The sequence below is a fragment of the Arachis stenosperma genome, chromosome 2 (assembly GCF_014773155.1).
Source record: "Arachis stenosperma cultivar V10309 chromosome 2, arast.V10309.gnm1.PFL2, whole genome shotgun sequence".
Lineage (NCBI taxonomy): Eukaryota > Viridiplantae > Streptophyta > Magnoliopsida > Fabales > Fabaceae > Arachis > Arachis stenosperma.
This window is the reverse complement of record NC_080378.1, coordinates 114,975,294-114,996,018: the sequence shown is the minus strand read 5'-3', so window position 1 is coordinate 114,996,018 and position 20,725 is coordinate 114,975,294. Positions and strand designations below refer to the sequence as shown.

At 33.8% G+C, this 20,725-nt stretch overlaps 1 protein-coding gene across 1 annotated transcript; it reads right to left on the bottom strand.

The window, feature by feature from the left end:
* Positions 1 to 9,724: 9,724 nt before the first annotated feature.
* LOC130961810 (uncharacterized) lies at positions 9,725 to 16,638 on the bottom strand. The gene is made up of 5 exons (XM_057887827.1): positions 16,280 to 16,638; positions 15,767 to 16,157; positions 15,584 to 15,671; positions 12,954 to 13,128; positions 9,725 to 12,643 (listed from the first exon to the last, which is right to left on the bottom strand). The coding sequence occupies exons 2-5, from the start codon at positions 15,841 to 15,843 to the stop codon at positions 12,636 to 12,638; spliced, it is 348 nt and encodes a 115-aa protein (XP_057743810.1). The 5' UTR covers positions 15,844 to 16,157; positions 16,280 to 16,638; the 3' UTR covers positions 9,725 to 12,635.
* Between the last annotated feature and the right edge of the window lie 4,087 nt (positions 16,639 to 20,725).

Here is a 20,725-nt window from a genome sequence, read left to right as displayed (position 1 = left end):
TGAATGATATCATAGAAGATGCTCATCTCACAATATTCAAAAATGTCTTCTTGTTGTCAGCCGATCGATTCTCCACTATTGAAAAGTTTGGTAGTGTGTGTTATCCCGGACACAAAGTTCTGGAATGGTTTAAATTTCAGACACAAGAAGCATCAATAACAGTTGAACTTGATCAACCTTACAATCAGTTACTGAGTTTCATGTTTTGTAGTGTTATTTCTCCCAAGTTACCTCCTGATTACATTAGTAAAATTAGGCGTGGATACAGTCACTCTAAAGATGTGCAAAAGGTCACATTTGTATGTAAAGTGATCGATTTTTATCGTGCAAGAAGGTGGAACTCGGATAACATTTTAATTTGGACTTATCCATCTTGTAACGAACACATTGAAGAAGATTAAAAGTTGCAAAGACAGTAATGATGATGACAACACTTGCAGCCAAAATCTCTCATTCACATTTAGTATTGAAAGACTTAAGAGATGGAAGATAGTCCAGGAAGAACACCAAATTATAGTGATATAGGATGTGATCATTCTATAAACTATTGTATTGCACGGGATGTGCACTAATATCGCATGGGTTGTACACTAATTCGAGATTATATATTGTTGTGTATTGATTCCTGGTAAAAATATAATATATTGTGCCACATTCATTGATATAATTTAACTAATATATTAATGCACTCAATAATCTTCAAAAGCTCCTCCAATGATCTTCTCATGGAAGAATAGTGTTTCAAAAAAACGACCAATGAAATGTATGAATGCTCAATTGCACGAAAGAGTATGATTGAAATTTCATCTCCAAGATGAAGCTTTTCATCGTCAACAAAGTAATCAATTAGATTATGTCGCAAATCTTATAGGGTATATGTTTGATGCGTGAGCATCTTATCTATCTTTTCCTAGTGCATCTAATTTGTTGAGTTTAATTAAGAATTAATTATATTTTAGCCACTATGGATGCTATTTTGAGTTTTGTGCAATTTTATTTATTTTAGGTAGCATTCGGAGGGATTTGATGAAGTTTCTGCAGAGAAAAAAAGAAACCAAAGAGATGACCAGCGAAGACCGACGCGGACGCATGGCTCACGCGACCGCGCGGAATGGAAAAATCGCAATGACGCGATCGCGTGCCTGACACGAACGCGTGGACTGGAATCTGCACAAATGACGTGAGCGCATGGACGACACAGACGTGTCACATGTGCGATCTGCAGTAATACAGAAAACGCTGGGGGCAATTTCTGGGCTGTTTTGGCCCAGTTTCCAGCCCAGAAAACATAGATTAGAAGCTGCAGAATGGACAAATCAAGTGGTCCCCACCCATCAACTGAAGATCTGTTAATTAATTCGAATTTAAATTCAAATCTTATCTTTTAGGAAAAGATATTATTTTTAAATTTTAAATAATTAGATTTTAAATTTATTAGGATTGGTTATAAATAGTAACTCTGTACATTTAGACAAAGACACAATTTTTACCACAATCCTTATCTTCTACTCTGAACCATGAGCAACTAATCCTCAATTGTTAAGGTTAGGAGCTTTGTTTATTTGTATGGATTTATTCGTTTGATCTTTCTAATTCAATCCATGTTTGATTTATATTTCAATAATTGTTTTCGCTCTTTATTTTATGAATATTGGGTGGAACGGAAGTATGACCCATGTTCTAATTGAGTTCTTGTAAAACTTGGAAAAGCTCTTTACTTGAACAACAGCTTGAAAACATATTATACTGAATTTTTAATTGTTTATATTTAACGGGATACGTGACATATAATCCCTTTATCTGTGGATAATTAGGATTCTTTTGGCATATAAACTAGAATTGAACTTCACCTTCTAATTGGAATTAATTGACTAAGGAATTGGCAATTAATGAATTTTAGAGGAGACTAAGAAGGTCTAAGGAATTAGGGTCTAGTCACATATAGGTTGCCATGAATTTAAATATTGCATGATTAAATTAATTAATAATAAAAATAAATCCAGAAAAATAGATAACTCTGAAACCTTAACTATCTTCTACATATTTTATTCCCAACTCATTGCTGCTTGCTTTCTGAAATTCTAACATTACTGTTTAATGCTTTTGAACTTCCAACACTATTTTTTACTTGCCTAACTAATCCTATCAACGCTATTGTTGCTTGATCCATCAATCCTCGTGGGATCGACCCTTACTCACGTAAGGTATTACTTGGTACGATCCGGTGCACTTGCCGGTTAGTTAGTGTGGTTGTAAAATACCACATCAATGTTCTCTTGAAAATTTCTGTGCTAATTTTTATTCAAACTTGAAGGAATTTTCAATGTTGTCCGGGGAACTAAAGACTTTGTATTTGTCTATGTAAAAAGTTAAGAGTCTACCAAAGGAACTTCGCTGCTTCATATCCCTCCAAGATATTTGTCTTCATGACTGCAGAGAGCTAATTGAGCTCCCACACAACCTCAAAATCTTATCAAAGTTAAGGATTCTTGACATAAGTGGTTGTAGTAGTCTTCAATTTATACCAGAGCTTCCACCATCTATTGAAGAGTTAGATGCTTCTAATTGCACATCACTGAAATAAATATTCAATTTGAAGGGGGTGTTTAGTTTAAAGAGGAGAAAGCTTACATTTACGAATTGCATGATCTTGGAGAAGGAGACACTGAATGAAATCATAAAAGATGCTCATCTCACAATATTCAGAAATGTCTTCTTGTTGTCAGCTGATCGATTCTCCACTATTGAAAAGTATGGTAGTGTGTGTTATCCAGGACACAAAGTTCCGGAATGATTTAAATTTCAGACACAAGAAGCATCAATAACAGCTGAACTTGATCAACCTTACACTCATTTACTGGGTTTCATGTTTTGCTGTGTTATTTCTCCCAAGTTACCTCCTGATTACATTAGTAAAACTAGGCGTGGATACAGCCACTCTAAAGATGTGCAAAAGGTCACATGTTTATGTAAAGTGATCGATTTTTATCGTGCAAGAAGGTGGAGCTCGGATAACATTTTAATTTGGACTTATCCATCTTGTAACGAACACATTAAAGAAGATTAAAAGCTACAAAGACAGTGATGATGATGACAGCACTTGCAGCCAAAATCTCTCATTCACATTTAGTATTGATAGACTTAAGAGATGGAAGATGGTCCAGGTAGAACACCAAATTATAGTGATATAGGATGTGATCATTATATAAACTATTGTATTGCACGGGATGTGCACTAGTATCGCACGGGTTGTGCACTAATTCGAGATTATATATTGTTGTGTATTAATTCCTCGTAAAAATATAATATATTGTGCCACATTCATTGATATAATTCAACTAACATATTAATGCACTCAATAATCTTCAAAAGCTCCTCCAATGACTTTTTTATAGAAGAATAGTGTTCCAAAAAAATTACCAATGAAATGTATGAATGCTCAATTGCACGAAAGAGTATGATTGAAATTTCATCTCCAGGATGAAGCATTTCATCGTCAACAAAGTAATCAATTAGATTATGTCGCAAGTCTTATAGGGTATATGTTCTCTTGAGAATTTCTGTGCTAATTTTTGTTCAAACTTGAAGGAATTTTCAATGTCATCCAGGAAACTAAAGACTTTGTATTTTATGTAAAAAATTAAAAGTCTACCAAAGGAACTTTGCTACTTCATATCCCTCCAAGATATTTGTCTTCGTTACTTGACAAACCCCGTTTTGACGGTTTATCTTGTATTGATTTTAGGAGATTTTATAACCTTTTACCCACATTTATCCATTGAAATAGCATGGTTTTGTATATTCTCCTTTAATTGTGCTTAAGAGTGAAAACATGCTTTTTAGGTCTTAAAATAGCTAAATCTAATTCTCCTTGATTCCATTAGATGCCTTGATATGTTTGTTAAGTGATTTAAGGTTTAGGAGGCAAAGATTGGATCAAGGGAATGAAGAAAGAAGCATGAAAAGTTGGAGAACTCATGAAGAAATGAAAGAACCGGAAAGCTGTCAAGCCGACCTCTCCGCACTTAAACGACCATAACTTGAGCTACAGAGGTCCAAATGATGCGGTTCCAGTTGGGTTAGAAAGCTAACATCCGGGGCTTCGAAACGATATAAGATTTGCCATAGTTACTACACGTATGGTGGCGCGCACGCGCATAGCACGCGCACGCGCCGTTGCTGCCACCTAGTCCACTTAAAGCAAAACATGGCCAGCGATTTTAGAAGCCTTGTGGGCCCAATCCAACTCATTTCTAATGCTATTTAAGCCAAGGATTGAAGGGGAATCAACATACTTTTCATACTTTTACCATATGTTAGTTACCAATTAGTTTTAGTTTAGTTCTAGAAGTTAGTTTCTAGAGAGAGAAGCTCTCACTTCTCTCTAGAATTAGGATTAGGATTAGGATTAGTTCTTAGATCTAGGTTTTAATCTTTGCTTTCTTCTACTTCTACCTTTCTATTCTTTGTTGTTAGATTCATCTTCTTCTACTCTTTTGTTGTAATTTCCTTTATGTTGTTCTTACATTTTGTTGTAGATCTAGTATTGTTCCCTCTACATTCTTTCAATTCAATAAGAGGTAATTCATAATAATTGTTCTTCTTTGCTTTTCTATTGTTGATCTCTTGCCTTTGTAGTTAGATCTCTCTTTAATTCTTGCAATTTATGTTGTTTACTTTTATTGCCTTTTATGTGTTTGATGAAATGTCTCTTATAGCTATTAGTTAGATTTTGTTCCTCTTGGCCTAGGTAGAGTAATTAGTGACTCTTGAGTTATCTAATTCTTTTGTTGGTTGATAATTAGAAGTTGCTAATTGATTTGAATGCCTCTAAAGCTAGTCTTTCCTTTAGGAGTTGATTAGGACTTGAGGAATCAAATTGATTCATCCACTTGACTTTCCTCCATGGTTAGAGGTTAACTAAGTGGGAGCAACACACAATTCTCATCACAATTGAGAAGGATAACTAGGATAAGACTTCTAGTTCTCATATCTTGCCAAGAGCTTTGTTAGTTGTTAGGTTATTTTCTTTGCCATTTATATTTCTTGTCCAAAAGCTTAAAAACCCCAAATATAATTCACAACCAATAACAAGACACTTCATTACAATTCCTAGGGAGAACGACCCGAGGTCCAATACTTCGGTTTATAAATTTAGGGGTTTGTTTTAGTGACAACAAATTTTTGTATGAAAGGATTAGTGATTGGTTTAGAAACTATACTTGCAACGAGAATTCATTTGTGAATTCTAAACCGTCAAAAATCCATTCGTCAAAATGGCGCTGTTGCCGGGGAGTTGCAATGGTGTTGTGTTATTGGTTATTGTATATATGTGAATATTGTGAATAGCTTGATTTTTTTGGATTGCTTGTTAGTTTTTGCTAGTCTTAGTATTTTGTTTCATTATTTCTTATTAGTTTTTGTTTCTTATTTGCTCTTGCTACCATGAATTCTCATTTTGGCTATGAGTGTGATTACAACTATGTTGTAGGTGATGGGAGCTACAATGAAGAGATGCATCAAGGATGGGACAATCAAAGGTGGGAGGAGCCATATGCATATGATCAATCCTCATGGCAACAACCTCCACCAATGCACTATGAAGAAGAGCCATTTTTTGATGCATATCAATCCAATGGCTATGGTGAATCTCCTTGTGACTTTCAAGAGCCACCACCATATGCTTATGAACCCCCTCCTCAACATGGCCCCCAACCACACTCACAAGCCTCTTTTCACCAACCACCTTCATATGACCCTAATCCATATTCATCCTACCAACAACCATATGAGCCATATGCACCACACATAGAGCCACTACCACTCCAAAATCAACATTTTCAAGAGCCACCCCCTCCATATTATTACCAAGATGAACCACCTCCAATATACGAAAATTTTCAACCACAAGATGAATACTACTTTCCACCACAACCTCCCATGGAAGAATACTCATATCCATTGATCCAAGAGCCACATGATCCTAATCATATTATCCAAGAGGAACAAGAGTCAAAGGATCATCTCAAGGAAGCATTGGATCAATTTCAAGCAACCATGGAGTGTGTTGTGCAACAAGTGGAAAGAATGGAAAATATTGAACCACCACAACTCTACCAAGAAGAACCACCTTCCTACTATGAACCCTTCCCCCAAAATGATGAATCCTTCCAACCACCCCAATCTCTAATGGATGAAACCCTTGGTGTTCTTGTTCAAGGGCAAGAAGAGATGAAAAGGGATGTGCAAAATTTCATGGCCGCCTTGGATGCGGTAACAAATCAATTAGCCTCCCAATGCTTGAACACTCAAGGAACTCCCATGGCTACATGTGGAGAATCAAATGAAGAACATAGCATGAAGGAGAGATTGGAAACTCCGGTGGGAAATGAAGGAAGTTGCTTTGTATTGGAACAATTGGAGGAAGCTTTAATTGTTGAAGACAAGGAAGAAGTGGTAGAAGACTTAGGAGATGCGGAGCCTCCATGGGAACGTAGAGTTAAAGAAAACCCCTCCAAGATGATTGAAATTGATGCTAGGGAGGAAAGTGCACACCTTCCAAGGCATACTCCATATGAAGACTTGGATGGGATAGAGCAAGGATTGAGTTCCCTTGGTGATGAAGATCAAGCATCAAGTCTTAGTGGTGAAGAATCCTTTGAGCATGAAGAACATTCTCCCATTGGATTTGAAAGCGTTGAGGAGGTAAATTTTTCTCACACTCCCTATTATGATTTGAGTAAGGGAAAAGGTTTAGATAAAGTTGTTGAACAAATGATTGAATTAGAGAAATCTTGTGAAGAGGTGGAAGTCCCTAGAAATAGAAGAACGAGGGTTGGCTATGCTTTGTGAAGATCTTTGGAAGCATCTTTGCCTAGGTTTCCATCTATACCTTCATTTGAGTGGGTGAAATTCATTTCTATTAGCTTTATTATCCCACTTGAATATGGTTTGCTTGAAACGGATGGTCAACTTAGGATGTTTTGTGGGATGAAGCGTAAGCGAAAGATGTTTCGTGGTTGGCGTTGCAAATCAAGGCTCATTATGGTTGATGCATCAAACATGAGATATAAAGGATGGAATAGTGCTCAAATAGATGGGTCTAGAAGGATTGTTGGGCACTTTATAGAGAATTCACCTTACTCACCACCCGGATGGAATAATGACGATCAATCTAAGGACGGGTGTCAAAACAAAGTGTGGGATCCCGGATCGCACAATGAAAATCAAATTTGGGAGCTCATGGTTTGTGGAGAACTCCATCAAAGCTTGAAGATATTGAAATTGAAGAATGGGTCTTATTGGAGATTCAAGCATTGGTGGAAGTTCCAAGATGAGTACAAGCACAAGCCACCTTGATAAGAAGCTCCCCATAAGTCCAACTTAAGGACAATAAATAAAAGTGCTAGGTGGGAGACACCCCACCATGGTAAACTCTTTCCATACTCTTTTAGTTTGTTAATAAGTGAATTGAGTTGCCATTGTAGGTAGATTCTCATTTTCATTTTTCTCTTTTGTACATATTGGTAGAACTAGTTTAATTTCATGTTTAGATTAGTTGGTTGAGTTTAATTAGTATTTTAACATGTTAAATAAGGTTTTAGGGTGTTTTGGTAATAGCTTGGAGGTTTGGAATGCTTGGATTGGTGCAAAAACGTAGCAAAAATTTTTGAAAAACAGAACACCATCCACGCGTTCGCGCACATAACGCGTACGCGCACCTGAGCATTTTTCGACCATCCACGCGGACGCGCACTGTACGCGTACGCGTGGATGCAAAATTTCACCTCCGGCCAAAAACCCGAGAGTTAGGCCTGCACTGTGCGAACACTGGGCCTAAGGCATAAGTCTATGCACGCGTGCGCGCACTTGGCACGTACACGCACATGATCTTAAATTCGCAATGCGCGCGCACGCGTCGATTGCACAATCTGCACCCCCGGTACTTCTACCCGAGAGTTGTGCCAGACTTGGGCCGACATTATGCCTCCGGCCTAACTCGATGCACGCGTGCGCGCACCTGGCGCGTACGCGTCCTTCAACCAATATGCACATCGACGCGTAAGCACGCATGACGCGCACGCGTCGGTAAAAAAAAAAAAAAAGAGTTTTTTTTCTCATCTTCCATTTTCTTTTGCTTATCACATTCGTATACTTCTACTCTTCCCATTTTCATTTAGTTTTTGTAGCATGTTTTCGTTTTTTTTAGTCATTTTAATAATGGTGTTGCATCTTCCTACTCAATTGTTGAGGATTCATTGCATTACTTTGGTGCTTCTTGACTTGTCTCATATTGTTGGGTGATGTTTTTCTTCAACTCAATGCTCAATCTTTTATGCACTTGTGTTCTTTGTGCATTGATATGACCTTATATTATCTTTCATGGCCCACTCTCTCTTGTTCGAACTTGATGCTCATCATGCTCTTCATGCTTTGACCTTACTCTTGCATCAAGTATCATTGATATGCCATTTTCTCTTATTGTTTCCTCCTCTACATGTTGTAGCTACCATGTAGTGTGAGAACCATACCTTTATTTGGCATTAGCCCCCGCCTATATTCTATTTGCTTTGATATCTTTGTTATAGGCTTAACTTTCTTTCTTTTTCTTTCCTTTAGGTTGGCCACCAAGAAGGGGGAAAGGAAAGGCTTTTAAATGGGGCAACAAACAAGTCATCCGCACTACCATTTGAGGAGCTCATCAATTGTAGCAACCCATCCACTCTGCTCTTCTTTGCATGCACCGAGGACGGTGCAATCTTCAAGTGTGGGGAGGTCGTTCGACCGATCTCCATGGGTAACAATTTCCTTTTCAACACCAATTCTTAGTTTTCTTTGTTAGATTAGTTATTGCATTGCATGATAGGTTGCATGTTAGTTAGAATTTGTACATATTTTACTACCTTCTTCTTATTAGGACTACTTGGTTAGAGTGATGATTTCTTTCCCAAGAAACCGTTTTAGGGCAACCTACCAATTTGAAAAAGAAAATTTGTGGAACTTGCTTGAAAGAATTTATTTTGGAACATGGTTTTTGAGCTAAGAACACAAGCAAGTGAGATTTGAGCCTAATGATGTGGTTACATCTTATAACCACTTATTTTTCCTTCTTGAGTGCATTATTCTCTTCCTATGATTGTAATCTTCGATTTGTCTGATTCTTTATGTCCATTATTTTGTATATTCATGCATTTATATGATTGAGGCCATCATTTCGTTAGCTCACTTACCCAAATGGCCTTACCTTTTATCTTCCTTTGTTAGCCAAATTTGAGCCTACGCTTAACCCACTTGTTCTTTAATTTAGCACATTACAAGCCTTAAAGCGAAAAATAATAAATGTCCTTAATTTGGATCTTTGATTGGCTTAGGCTAGTGTGTGTGAGTATCATTCAAGTGTGGGAACCTTGGGGACATTGGTTGAGATAAAAGGGTGTTTGTGTTTTGTATTTTTATATTGGAGAATTGGGTACATACTCATGTATTGATTAAATATATAGACCTTATGCATTGATGTTCTTGTGTATAGTTTGAAAGAAAAAGAAAAAAATGAAAAAAAAAGAGAAATAAAAGTGAAAAAGAAAAAAAAAGAAAAGAAAAGAAAAAAAATATAAAAAAAGGGAAGAAAAAAAAGAAAGAAAAAAAAAGAAAAGTAATAAAGGGGACAAAATGCCCCAAAGTGAAGCTCAATAAGAATCAATGCATAAGTGTTGTGAAATGAAAAGAAAATGCATGAGTATGTGAAAAAGTGAGGAATGGGAAGTTAGATTAGTACTTAATTGTATAGGTCATTATATAGGTTAGGTGGGAAAGTTTAAGTTAATCAAAGATTCAAATCCTAAGTCCACTAGCCATATATGATCCTACCTTGACCCTAGCCCCATTACAACCTAAAGAAAAGACCTCATGATACATGTATGCATGCATTGAATAATTGTTGATTGTTAGATGAAAAACAAATCTTGGGAAGCATGATTAGGGGAGAATTTAGTGAATCAACCCCAAACACCGAGTGACTAGAGTGCAAACACTTTCGGTGAGTGTTCGATGCTCAATTCCTTGATTCCCGGCTTTCACAAGCGTTCTTCTTGCAAGTCTATTTGAACTTCAATTTTTATATTTGAATTGGTAGGATTCATGAATCGTTATATGATCTTGACCCTACTTGTGCATGTATGACTTGGAGGATTGATCTATTTTTAACCAAGTAGGTAGAATCATTTTGCATTTAGTGGCATGCATATAGTTTCTTTGCTTTGAATAAGTGTCATATCCCTTATTTCTCTCTTGGCTTAAGCATGAGGACATGCTTGGTTTAAGTGTGGGGAGGTTGACAAACCCCGTTTTGACGGTTTATCTTGTATTGATTTTAGGGGATTTTATAACCTTTTACCCACATTTATCCATTGAAATAGCATGGTTTTGTATATTCTCCTTTAATTGTGCTTAAGAGTGAAAACATGCTTTTTAGGTCTTAAAATAGCTAAATCTAATTCTCCTTGATTCCATTAGATGCCTTGATATGTTTGTTAAGTGATTTAAGGTTTAGGAGGCAAAGATTGGATCAAGGGAATGAAGAAAAAAGCATGAAAAGTTGGAGAACTCATGAAGAAATGAAAGAACCGAAAAGCTGTCAAGCCGACCTCTTCGCACTTAAACGATCATAACTTGAGCTACAGAGGTCCAAATGATGCGGTTCCAGTTGGGTTAGAAAGCTAACATCCGGGGCTTCGAAACGATATAAGATTTGCCATAGTTACTACACGTATGATGGCGCGCACGTGCATAGCACGCGCACGCGCCGTTGCTGCCACCTAGTCCACTTAAAGCAAAACGTGGCCAGCGATTTTAGAAGCCTTGTGGGCCCAATCCAACTCATTTCTAATGCTATTTAAGCCAAGGATTGAAGGGGAATCAACATACTTTTCATACTTTTACCATATGTTAGTTACCAATTAGTTTTAGTTTAGTTCTAGAAGTTAGTTTCTAGAGAGAGAAGCTCTCACTTCTCTCTAGAATTAGGATTAGGATTAGGATTAGTTCTTAGATCTAGGTTTTAATCTTTGCTTTCTTCTACTTCTACCTTTCTATTCTTTGTTGTTAGATTCATCTTCTTCTACTCTTTTGTTGTAATTTCCTTTATGTTGTTCTTACATTTTGTTGTAGATCTAGTATTGTTCCCTCTACATTCTTTCAATTCAATAAGAGGTAATTCATAATAATTGTTCTTCTTTGCTTTTCTATTGTTGATCTCTTGCCTTTGTAGTTAGATCTCTCTTTAATTCTTGCAATTTATGTTGTTTACTTTTATTGCCTTTTATGTGTTTGATGAAATGTCTCTTATAGCTATTAGTTAGATTTTGTTCCTCTTGGCCTAGGTAGAGTAATTAGTGACTCTTGAGTTATCTAATTCTTTTGTTGGTTGATAATTAGAAGTTGCTAATTGATTTGAATGCCTCTAAAGCTAGTCTTTCCTTTAGGAGTTGATTAGGACTTGAGGAATCAAATTGATTCATCCACTTGACTTTCCTCCATGGTTAGAGGTTAACTAAGTGGGAGCAACACACAATTCTCATCACAATTGAGAAGGATAACTAGGATAGGACTTCTAGTTCTCATATCTTGCCAAGAGCTTTGTTAGTTGTTAGGTTATTTTCTTTGCCATTTATATTTCTTGTCCAAAAGCTTAAAAACCCCAAATATAATTCACAACCAATAACAAGACACTTCATTACAATTCCTAGGGAGAACGACCCGAGGTCCAATACTTCGGTTTATAAATTTAGGGGTTTGTTTTAGTGACAACAAATTTTTGTATGAAAGGATTAGTGATTGGTTTAGAAACTATACTTGCAACGAGAATTCATTTGTGAATTCTAAACCGTCAAAAATCCATTCGTCATTACTGCAGAGAGCTAATTGAGCACCCACACAACCTCAAAATCTTATCAAAGTTAAGGATTCTTGACATAAGTGGTTGTAGTGGTCTTCAATTTATACCAGAGCTTCCACCATCTATTGAAGAGTTAGATGCTTCTAATTGCACATCACTGAAATAAATATTCAATTTGAAGGGGGTGTTTAGTTTAAAGAGGAGAAAGCTCACATTTACCAATTGCATGAGCTTGGAGAAAGAGACACTGAATGATATCATAAAAGATGCTCATCTCACAATATTCAGAAATGTCTTCTTGTTGTCAGCCGATCGATTCTCCACTATTGAAAAGTTTGGTAGTGTGTGTTATAGTTGCATAACGTGGTTGAATGAGTCGCGTTCAGAAAGAGTCAACTCTCGTGCAAGAAGACTATAGTTGCATAACATGGTTGAATGAGTCGCGTTCAGTTCTGGACGTGAGTTTAGGAAGCATAGCGAGCTAGGAAGAGAAGGAACTAATCGAAGTGGCGTACTGCTTAGCAAACAGCGAACAGAGGTTTCTATGGGTGATAAAACCAGAAACGATCAAGTCAATTGCGGAAGAAGTGAAAAGTGCAGCAAGAGAGAAGGGTAGAATAGTAAAATGGGGGAAGTTTTGGCGCAAAGGAACTCTTAAAAAGCTCAATCCCTGGAAGATTAAAGCTCCACCAAAAGTCCTCGTTTTCCTCTGGCGGGCGTGCTCAGCATGAAAGACTTCCGACTATGGATCTGCAACACAGTAACAGTTGATGATTCAGAATAAATTAAAACAAATAAAAGATGATGATAAATTGATGCATGAAGAGCAAAACTAAGTCCGATCCTAGGGAAAAGAAATTAGAATACAGACCTTTGCTAGATCTACATATATTTCTTTCTTTTTTTTTTCAATTTAAATTTAAGCCAACAATATTTAAAGAAAGGATACTATATGTGAAAATAATGAATGGAATCAACAACTCATTGCTTCAATATTTCCACCAGCCATCACTCAACAAATTTTAGCAACAAAAATTAGTGAGCAAAGGGATAAATTTACCTGGTTGTTCCACAAATTTGGCAGATACGAAGTCTCTTCTGGGTACAGAATATCTTTTTTCTTGAACCTCCAGCAAAGACAAGAAATTTGGCAAGATCTCTGCAAGATTAAAACTCCACCAAAAGTCCTCCTTTTCCTCTGGCGTGCTCAGCATAAAAGACTTCCGACTAAGGATCTGCAACACAGTAATAGTTGATGATTCAAAATAAATTAAACAAATAAAAGATGATGATAAATTAGTGCATGAAGAACAAAGTTAAGTCCGATCCTAGGGAAAAGAAATAAGAATACAGACCTGGCTCAGATGATAAATTAGACTTTCAGTTCCAGAAGGCATTTGTTTGGCAACATTGGTAATATTAGACTAACAATTGGTTTCCACCAATTTTTTATGCTAGTATCTCAAAACAAGCTAGCCTACTACAATCCAATAAACTCCAACCAGAACAGGCTTTTCTTTCAACAAGGAGGCTTTTTATTTTAGTAAGGAGCACAAAATTCTTTGAAACATAATCACCGACTCAGCGGTAGCTGAGGTGAAAGGGGGAGCATATGCCTTAGAAAACAACCAAAATCCATGACATGTATGTTAGTCATATTGATTGCAGTCTACTCAGTTAGCAAAGGCAGCAAATGAAACAAGCAGTATTTCAACCCAACAAGTAGAAATCACAAATTAAACAGAAATTACCAAGATCCAGATTTTCTTTTAGATAGTTTATAGATAACTCAACCCAAATTTGGGGAGTAAGACATTACATCATTCAAATCCAGGGACACATAAGTATAATTACTACCCAAAATTTTAATTATTCAACTTTCGCATTAATAGGGATTAAAATAAGCTATAAACAGAAATTTCCTATATCTGTTTAAACAACTTCACTAACAAACGTTTTTGCAATCCTGATACTACAACTCTACAATCATTATTAAACTACTCTTCTACATTAGCCCATGACAACAATAAAGAAGTCTTGTGGCCCACAAATTCAGCCCAACAGAATACACAAATTCAATTATAATTTTAGTCTTTATCTTATCTTATAGTTATCTTTATCTTTATCTCTATCTTATCTTTATCTTATCTTTTATCTTTCATAGACTAATGCTTTATATATACTTAGTTTTACCTTCATAATGTTCAATTCAATCAATCAATAATCAATAAAAATTCTTTCTTTGCTTTCCCTATTCTTTCATAATTTTATCATGGTATCAGAGCCTTGGTATCCTCCTTGAAGAAGATACATAAGCTATCATCTTTCGGTGAGAAATCACCCTACATCTTTTTTAACCTCCTCTCACAATGAATAATCAATCTTCCAATTCAGTTCAAGATCCAACCAATCTTTGTTAAAGACATCCAAGTGAAAATCCTACCCCAGTTTTGGTTACCCCGGTTCTTTACTAGCAATTCCCGCCTCCTTTCTTTCGACAATTTCGTCTGCATTCTGTTTCAGCAGTCATATCTGCATTTTGTTTCAGCAGTTTAATCTGCATATATTTTAGCAGTTTCATCTGCACTCTTATTGCGCTCCACGCGCCCTCTCTTTTTTTATCGCGCTTTATGCGCCATTTGAAGTTATTGCGTCGTACGTACGCATTTTTTTTTAAGATCGCTGCTCAAGTACAGCATCTCCTTTTATATTTTTGCCGCAGCTCAAGCTCCGCTGCGCGCATTTTTTGAAGATCGCTGCTCAAGTACAGCATCTCCTTTTATATTTTTGCCACCGGCAGCTCAAGCTCCGCTGCGCGCATTTTTTGAAGATCGCTGCTCAAGTACAGCATCTCCTTTTATATTTTTGCCGCCGTCAGCTCCGCCGCACGCATCTTCGCATCACTACGTAAGACGCGTCTTCCTCAACAATTTCATTGGAACTTATCCAAGCTATGGATTATTGACATCTTTCATCCACCAGCTTGCGGGGGCGTATTAAACTACTCTTCTACATTAGCCCATGACAACAATAAAGAAGTCTTGTGGCCCACAAATTCAGCCCAACAGAATACACAAATTCAATTATAATTTTAGTCTTTATCTTATCTTATAGTTATTTTTATCTTTATCTCTATCTTATCTTTATCTTATCTTTTATCTTTCATAGACTAATACTTTATATATACTTAGTTTTACCTTCATAATGTTCAATTCAATCAATCAATAATCAATAAAAATTCTTTCTTTGCTTTCCCTATTCTTTCATAATTTTATCAATCATCATTGGCATGGAACTTTGCTGCGTCCCAGTGATGTTTGCTAATAACAGTTTGAATATCATTGAGAGAAGAAAGACGAGGCAACTTGTAAACAATCTCATCTTTCTTTAATATAAACCACGGCGCAAATTACAATGCAAAAATAGCAATTTGTAAATTACTACCCAAATGCATAGGCCCATAAGTATCAATAATGCAGAACCAAGGTGATATGTAACAAAAACCAATCTTGAAGATTAACCAAGGAGAAAATGCAAAAAAGGTTTCAAGTGTCTAAGTATTGAAAAAAAAAAACTAACTAATATAACCAGCACAGAAAAATTTATATTATTGGATAGCACAATGGTTTAAACATCATATTTTTAGCAAATCAATTTGGGAGATGGCACATAGTAGTTGAGGAACCATACTCTTTTCATGTTAGATTTCTGAAATCCAACCCTGTGGAGTGACTCATATCTTTTCATCTGTTCCTCAATGAATTGTGACAATATAGCCCTAAAAGTAAAAAAAATATAATTAACCCCAAAACAAATAGATGCAATGGAAATGGTAGATAAAAGCAAGATCAACAAAAATAACCAATAACATACTTCATCTTGGCCATCTTATCAGGATTGCCACTCGAAGGGAGCTTTTCGAGCTCCTCATCCTCTTCTTTGCACTTCATCCATCTGTTTTATCCATTCCAATTGAAAATTCCTCTAAATGTAAATAAAAAATAGCATAAAAATTTTCGAGAGACTTCATATTGCCTTTGACGATCTTTAATTTTTTGCAACGACAAATATTCAAATTCTGAAGCGTTGGAATGGATAAAACAGATGGATGGATGAAGTGCAAAGAAGAGGATGAGGAAGAGGATGAGGAGAACATGGATGCTCAAGGGAACTCTTAAAGCTCAATCCCTGGAAGATTAAAGCTCCAACAAAAGTCCTCTTTTTCTTCTGGCGTGCTCAGCATGAAAGACTTCCGACTATGGATCTGCAACACAGTAATAGTTGATGATTCAGAATAAATTAAAACAAATAAAAGATGATAGATAAATTGATGCATGGAGAACAACGTTAAGTCCGATCCTAGGGAAAAGAAATTAGAATACAGACCTGGCTCATCCGCCTTTGATGACCCAAAAGCCCGAATACAGAAGATTTGGGTAAATCTGGAGAGAGCACGGCCGCCGTGATAGTCTCGAAACTGAAAGCATGACTGTTGCGATTACTGTGATTGTGATGATTACCATGCATGACTGTGACTGTGATGAGTTAGTCCTCCTTTCATCGGCGAAGACAAAGAAGAGGTAAAGGAAGTTTCCTCCTTCAACGGAATCTCCTCTTCTTCGTCGAAATCTGGAGAATATGCCATTGACTGTGACTGTGATGAGTTAGTCCTCCTCTTCTTCTTAAGTGTCATTATTGGTCCATATGTGTATGTGGCTAGTCGATCTCTCTGAACTTATATATACTAGTTGAGAGTTATATGCAAGGTAAGGGTAGTGTGATTGTTTTAAGTTTTTTAAACTATACCATTAATTTTACACTTTAATCATCTATATCATTGCAGACATTTTATAATGATATTTCTGAGAAGTTATTATTTTTTCAACTTAACTTCACTCACTTGGTTATATTGGAGAGTCCGATTTGTGTACCCTAAATTTTTTTAATTTTTTAATCACAAATTGGATGGTTTAATCTGTGTACTTTCTATAATTTTAAAAAATATTAAAAATTATTAATATTAAAATATATTACTCTTATCACTTTTATATTTAAATTTTTTAGTCTCTCAAAAAATATTTATTTTTTATTTTAAAAAAAATCTTTTTTACTTATAAAAATTATTTTATATTTAAATAAATTTTTCAAAAATTATATATTAAGATTGTTATAAAAAAAGTTATTAAAAATAAGTATTATTAGAGAGAATTTACTTTGTCCTTTTTTTATTTTTTTAATTTTTTTAATTAAATTATTTATAATGAATGAAAAAAAAGATTTTATTGATAAAAAAAAGGACTAAATTCTGATTTTTTTTATAAAAATTAACTTTTATACTTTTCAAAAAATCATATAACTTTTTTATTTTATTAATTAATTAAATATTTATTAATCAATAAGATAAGAATATAAAATAAAATAAAATAAAATATAATATAATTTAGGATCTAATAATTGATTGATGAGGTGAATTACAATATTATCTTACCTACCTACTTTTACAACATTATGATATAGCAGGTCGGTATAGGTTCTCTATTATGATAGTTAATTATGAGGTTGTGACTGTGTGCTTGAGTTATTCATTTGTATTTTTTTTTTTAAAAGTAAGGCAAAAAAAGGTAATTTATTATAAGCTTTAGGCTTTAATATACTTTATTCAATAAGAAGAAAGATTATCCTTTCTACTTTCTAGTTAGGCACGGTAAAAGCGACACAACACTTAGGTACACACTGCAATGCACTCATCTTAAGCAACCATCATATATCATGTATGTAAATGGTGCATTTCTAGTCTCTTCTAATTGTCACCATAAACATGTGGACTCTTCTTATTTGGACATCAACAAATTCAACATTTCAATACAAATGCTTTGCCTTAGTATTTTACTCTTTTTCACGCTTCCCCTTAACAACACATCTTTATTATTGTATTGGATATATAGAATATGAATTTAAATTAAACTAATTCACACATGCATCATGCACTCTGATCTAACTATAGAGAAAAAGTATGAAGGCATAATATATAATTACAAAAAAGTACTGATATTATACATTTAAAAATAGAATAACTTCCACTCTTTTAAGTATTATTTAAATCTAAAAGCAAAAGAACAAAAGTTAGGATGTTAAAATGTGATTGTTACCCAAAACTTTAGGAGGAGTAGTGTTGAACATAAAACAAAATAGAGATTATTCTATTATAAATCATATAGGTGCACTATCATGAGGTACCTCTACTTTATCACAAGAAACACGTTTTGGCATATTAGCAATGAAAATGTTAAGTGCATCTAGACATGAAAATTTGTCTTCTTGGTGGGTGGTACGGTGTTGATGTAATGTGTCTCAATTGGCCATCATTTTCAAGAAGCTAAGTATGTCTGCACTACAATCACAAGAATACAAATACTTTTTACCTGCGTTTCCAACTTAAAACACTTGATTGGTAGTGCTTTCGGATCTCAATAAAGCGCCTAAAGAATAACTAATTGTTCTGTATCTCCGTTTTACTAGACTCTTGGTTTTTTCTTTTCTTGTTCTGTATTTCCGTTTTGCTTTGCTTTTCTTTTATTTGTCTCCATGTATTATTTTAAATAACTAATTGTTTAATTTTATAATATAACAAATATATGTTCTAAATGTTTTAGTTTAGAAAATGATAATGTCAATAGTCTAAAATTGTATTCAGTATTTTAAATATAAATATTTAATTTAATTTACGATAATTTTTTGTAGTATATATATATAATAGTAGAGTGTTAATTTATTAGATTTGTCTTTTTAAAAATTGTAAAAATAGATTTGAATAAAAGTTTATTAAAAATATTAATAGTAATAAATATTCGCATTCTCTCTGTTTAGCTTTTTCTGATTTTCAAAAAGCATTAAAAATTAATGTTTAAAAGGATATTTTAGTCCTTTAAGAATAAATTAAAAAGTATTTTAGTTTTTCTAAAATCAATCTTCAAAAATTATTTTGTTCTTTTAAAAATTATTTATAAAAGTATTTTAATTTTTTTAAAAATTAAAATTTAAAATTTCTAACATAATTAAAAATTTTTTAGGCATATTTGTGAAATATGTTTGATGTGGTATTTTTATATTACCTGTTTTTTATATTAAATTTTCAACTAATCCTTTTTTATTTTCGTTTGTATTTTATATAAGAAATAAAAAGATTCTTACAATTTTAACTTGTATTTGTAATTAAATATATTTTAAAAATAAAAAAAAATCTGTTATTCTCAATATACTCTTTTTTTTTAGTTGAATAGATTTGTTGTACATGATTATTATTTTTTGCTTCTAATCTAACTTTTTTTTTTTAACATTTAAAAGGGAAAAAAATGGAATTCGATGTGTATGCTACTGAATGGGACTCATCCTCCTCTTAGATTGTACTATACGATTGTCGTCTTCTTTTCCACAAAGATCACATTTATTTATACTTGCCTGCTTTTTACCATCTGATCTTGTTTTTACAGAGTTTCATTCATCTATCATCTTGTTTGAAATTACAAAATGAAAAGAGAATTGGCAAAAAGTTGTTACATCCAAATGAAAGGAGTCAAAATTAGAAGTCAATAATCTGCAACCAAAAACAAAAATACTTTATGATTTTTAGTAAACTATAAAATAGTATCCAAAAATTTACTTAATTTACATAATTGACAAAAATAATTTTAAAAAATATGAATGATAAATAAATTATAAAAGATTTAAAAATGTGACTAAAAGAATTAGATATTAAATATATTTTAAATAAAAATTTTATGGTTTTTATAAATAAATAAATTAAATATTTTATTTATTAATATATATAATTTATGTAGTATTTATATTTTTAAATCGTATAATATCTTGTTTATAATGTAAATAAAATCAATATATATAGTTATACTAAGTTATATTTTTTAAAATGTTATCTTAGATAAATACTCCCCAAAATTACATATATTGATAAATAAAATATTTAATTTATTTATTTTTAAAAAATTCAGACTTTAGAAATTAAAGTGCACAAATATGTGTCCTTTTCTGTTTATTACTGTCTCTTTTTTGACTGCCTCACGTGGCTCGCTCCCAATTCTATATGCCTTGCCATTCATGTCTCACGAGAAATCAAATCACAACTCTCTCTCTCTCATTCATTGCACTAAGCTTGTCACATGTTGTAGAATTTTCGCTACATTTGACTGTCTCTCTTTTCTCCTACACAGTTAAGTATTTACATTTCTATAATTTTTTCCTGTGCAACTTATTTACATATGCAATAAGTCCTTGATTATTAACCGACTCTTAAATGAAGTTTTGGCACAAAACAAATTAGTTTTTAATTTATTAAATTAAAAATTATTGTAAAAAAAACTAAAAAATAAATAAATAAACATGCATTAATGTCTAATTTTATTTAAAATTTAACTAGTTTGACCTGATTCAACATAACTTAAATAAACTTTTTAATAATTTTTAGTCCTATCATTATAACTTAAACCTTGAATCTTTGATTAAAGAAGATACTAGAGTAACATTTAGTTGGTATTTAAATTAATGCACCAGAATGTGATTGAAAACTAATAACAAAAAAAAGCCCAAGTTAAGTTTCATTCAAACTTTGATAATGAAAATTTTAGACCTTGAACCAACATGAGGTAATTGCCAACCTTATTTTTTCCTTTTCATGGTTAAAAAAGTTTTCTGTAGTTCTCATGATGAAGATATTTGTTGATTGAATATTAAGAAAAACAAATAATGTAACAATAAAGAGAGACTAAAGAGGAGTGCCTATTAAGCAGCACAAGCTTTGACGATTTGACTAGACCAAAA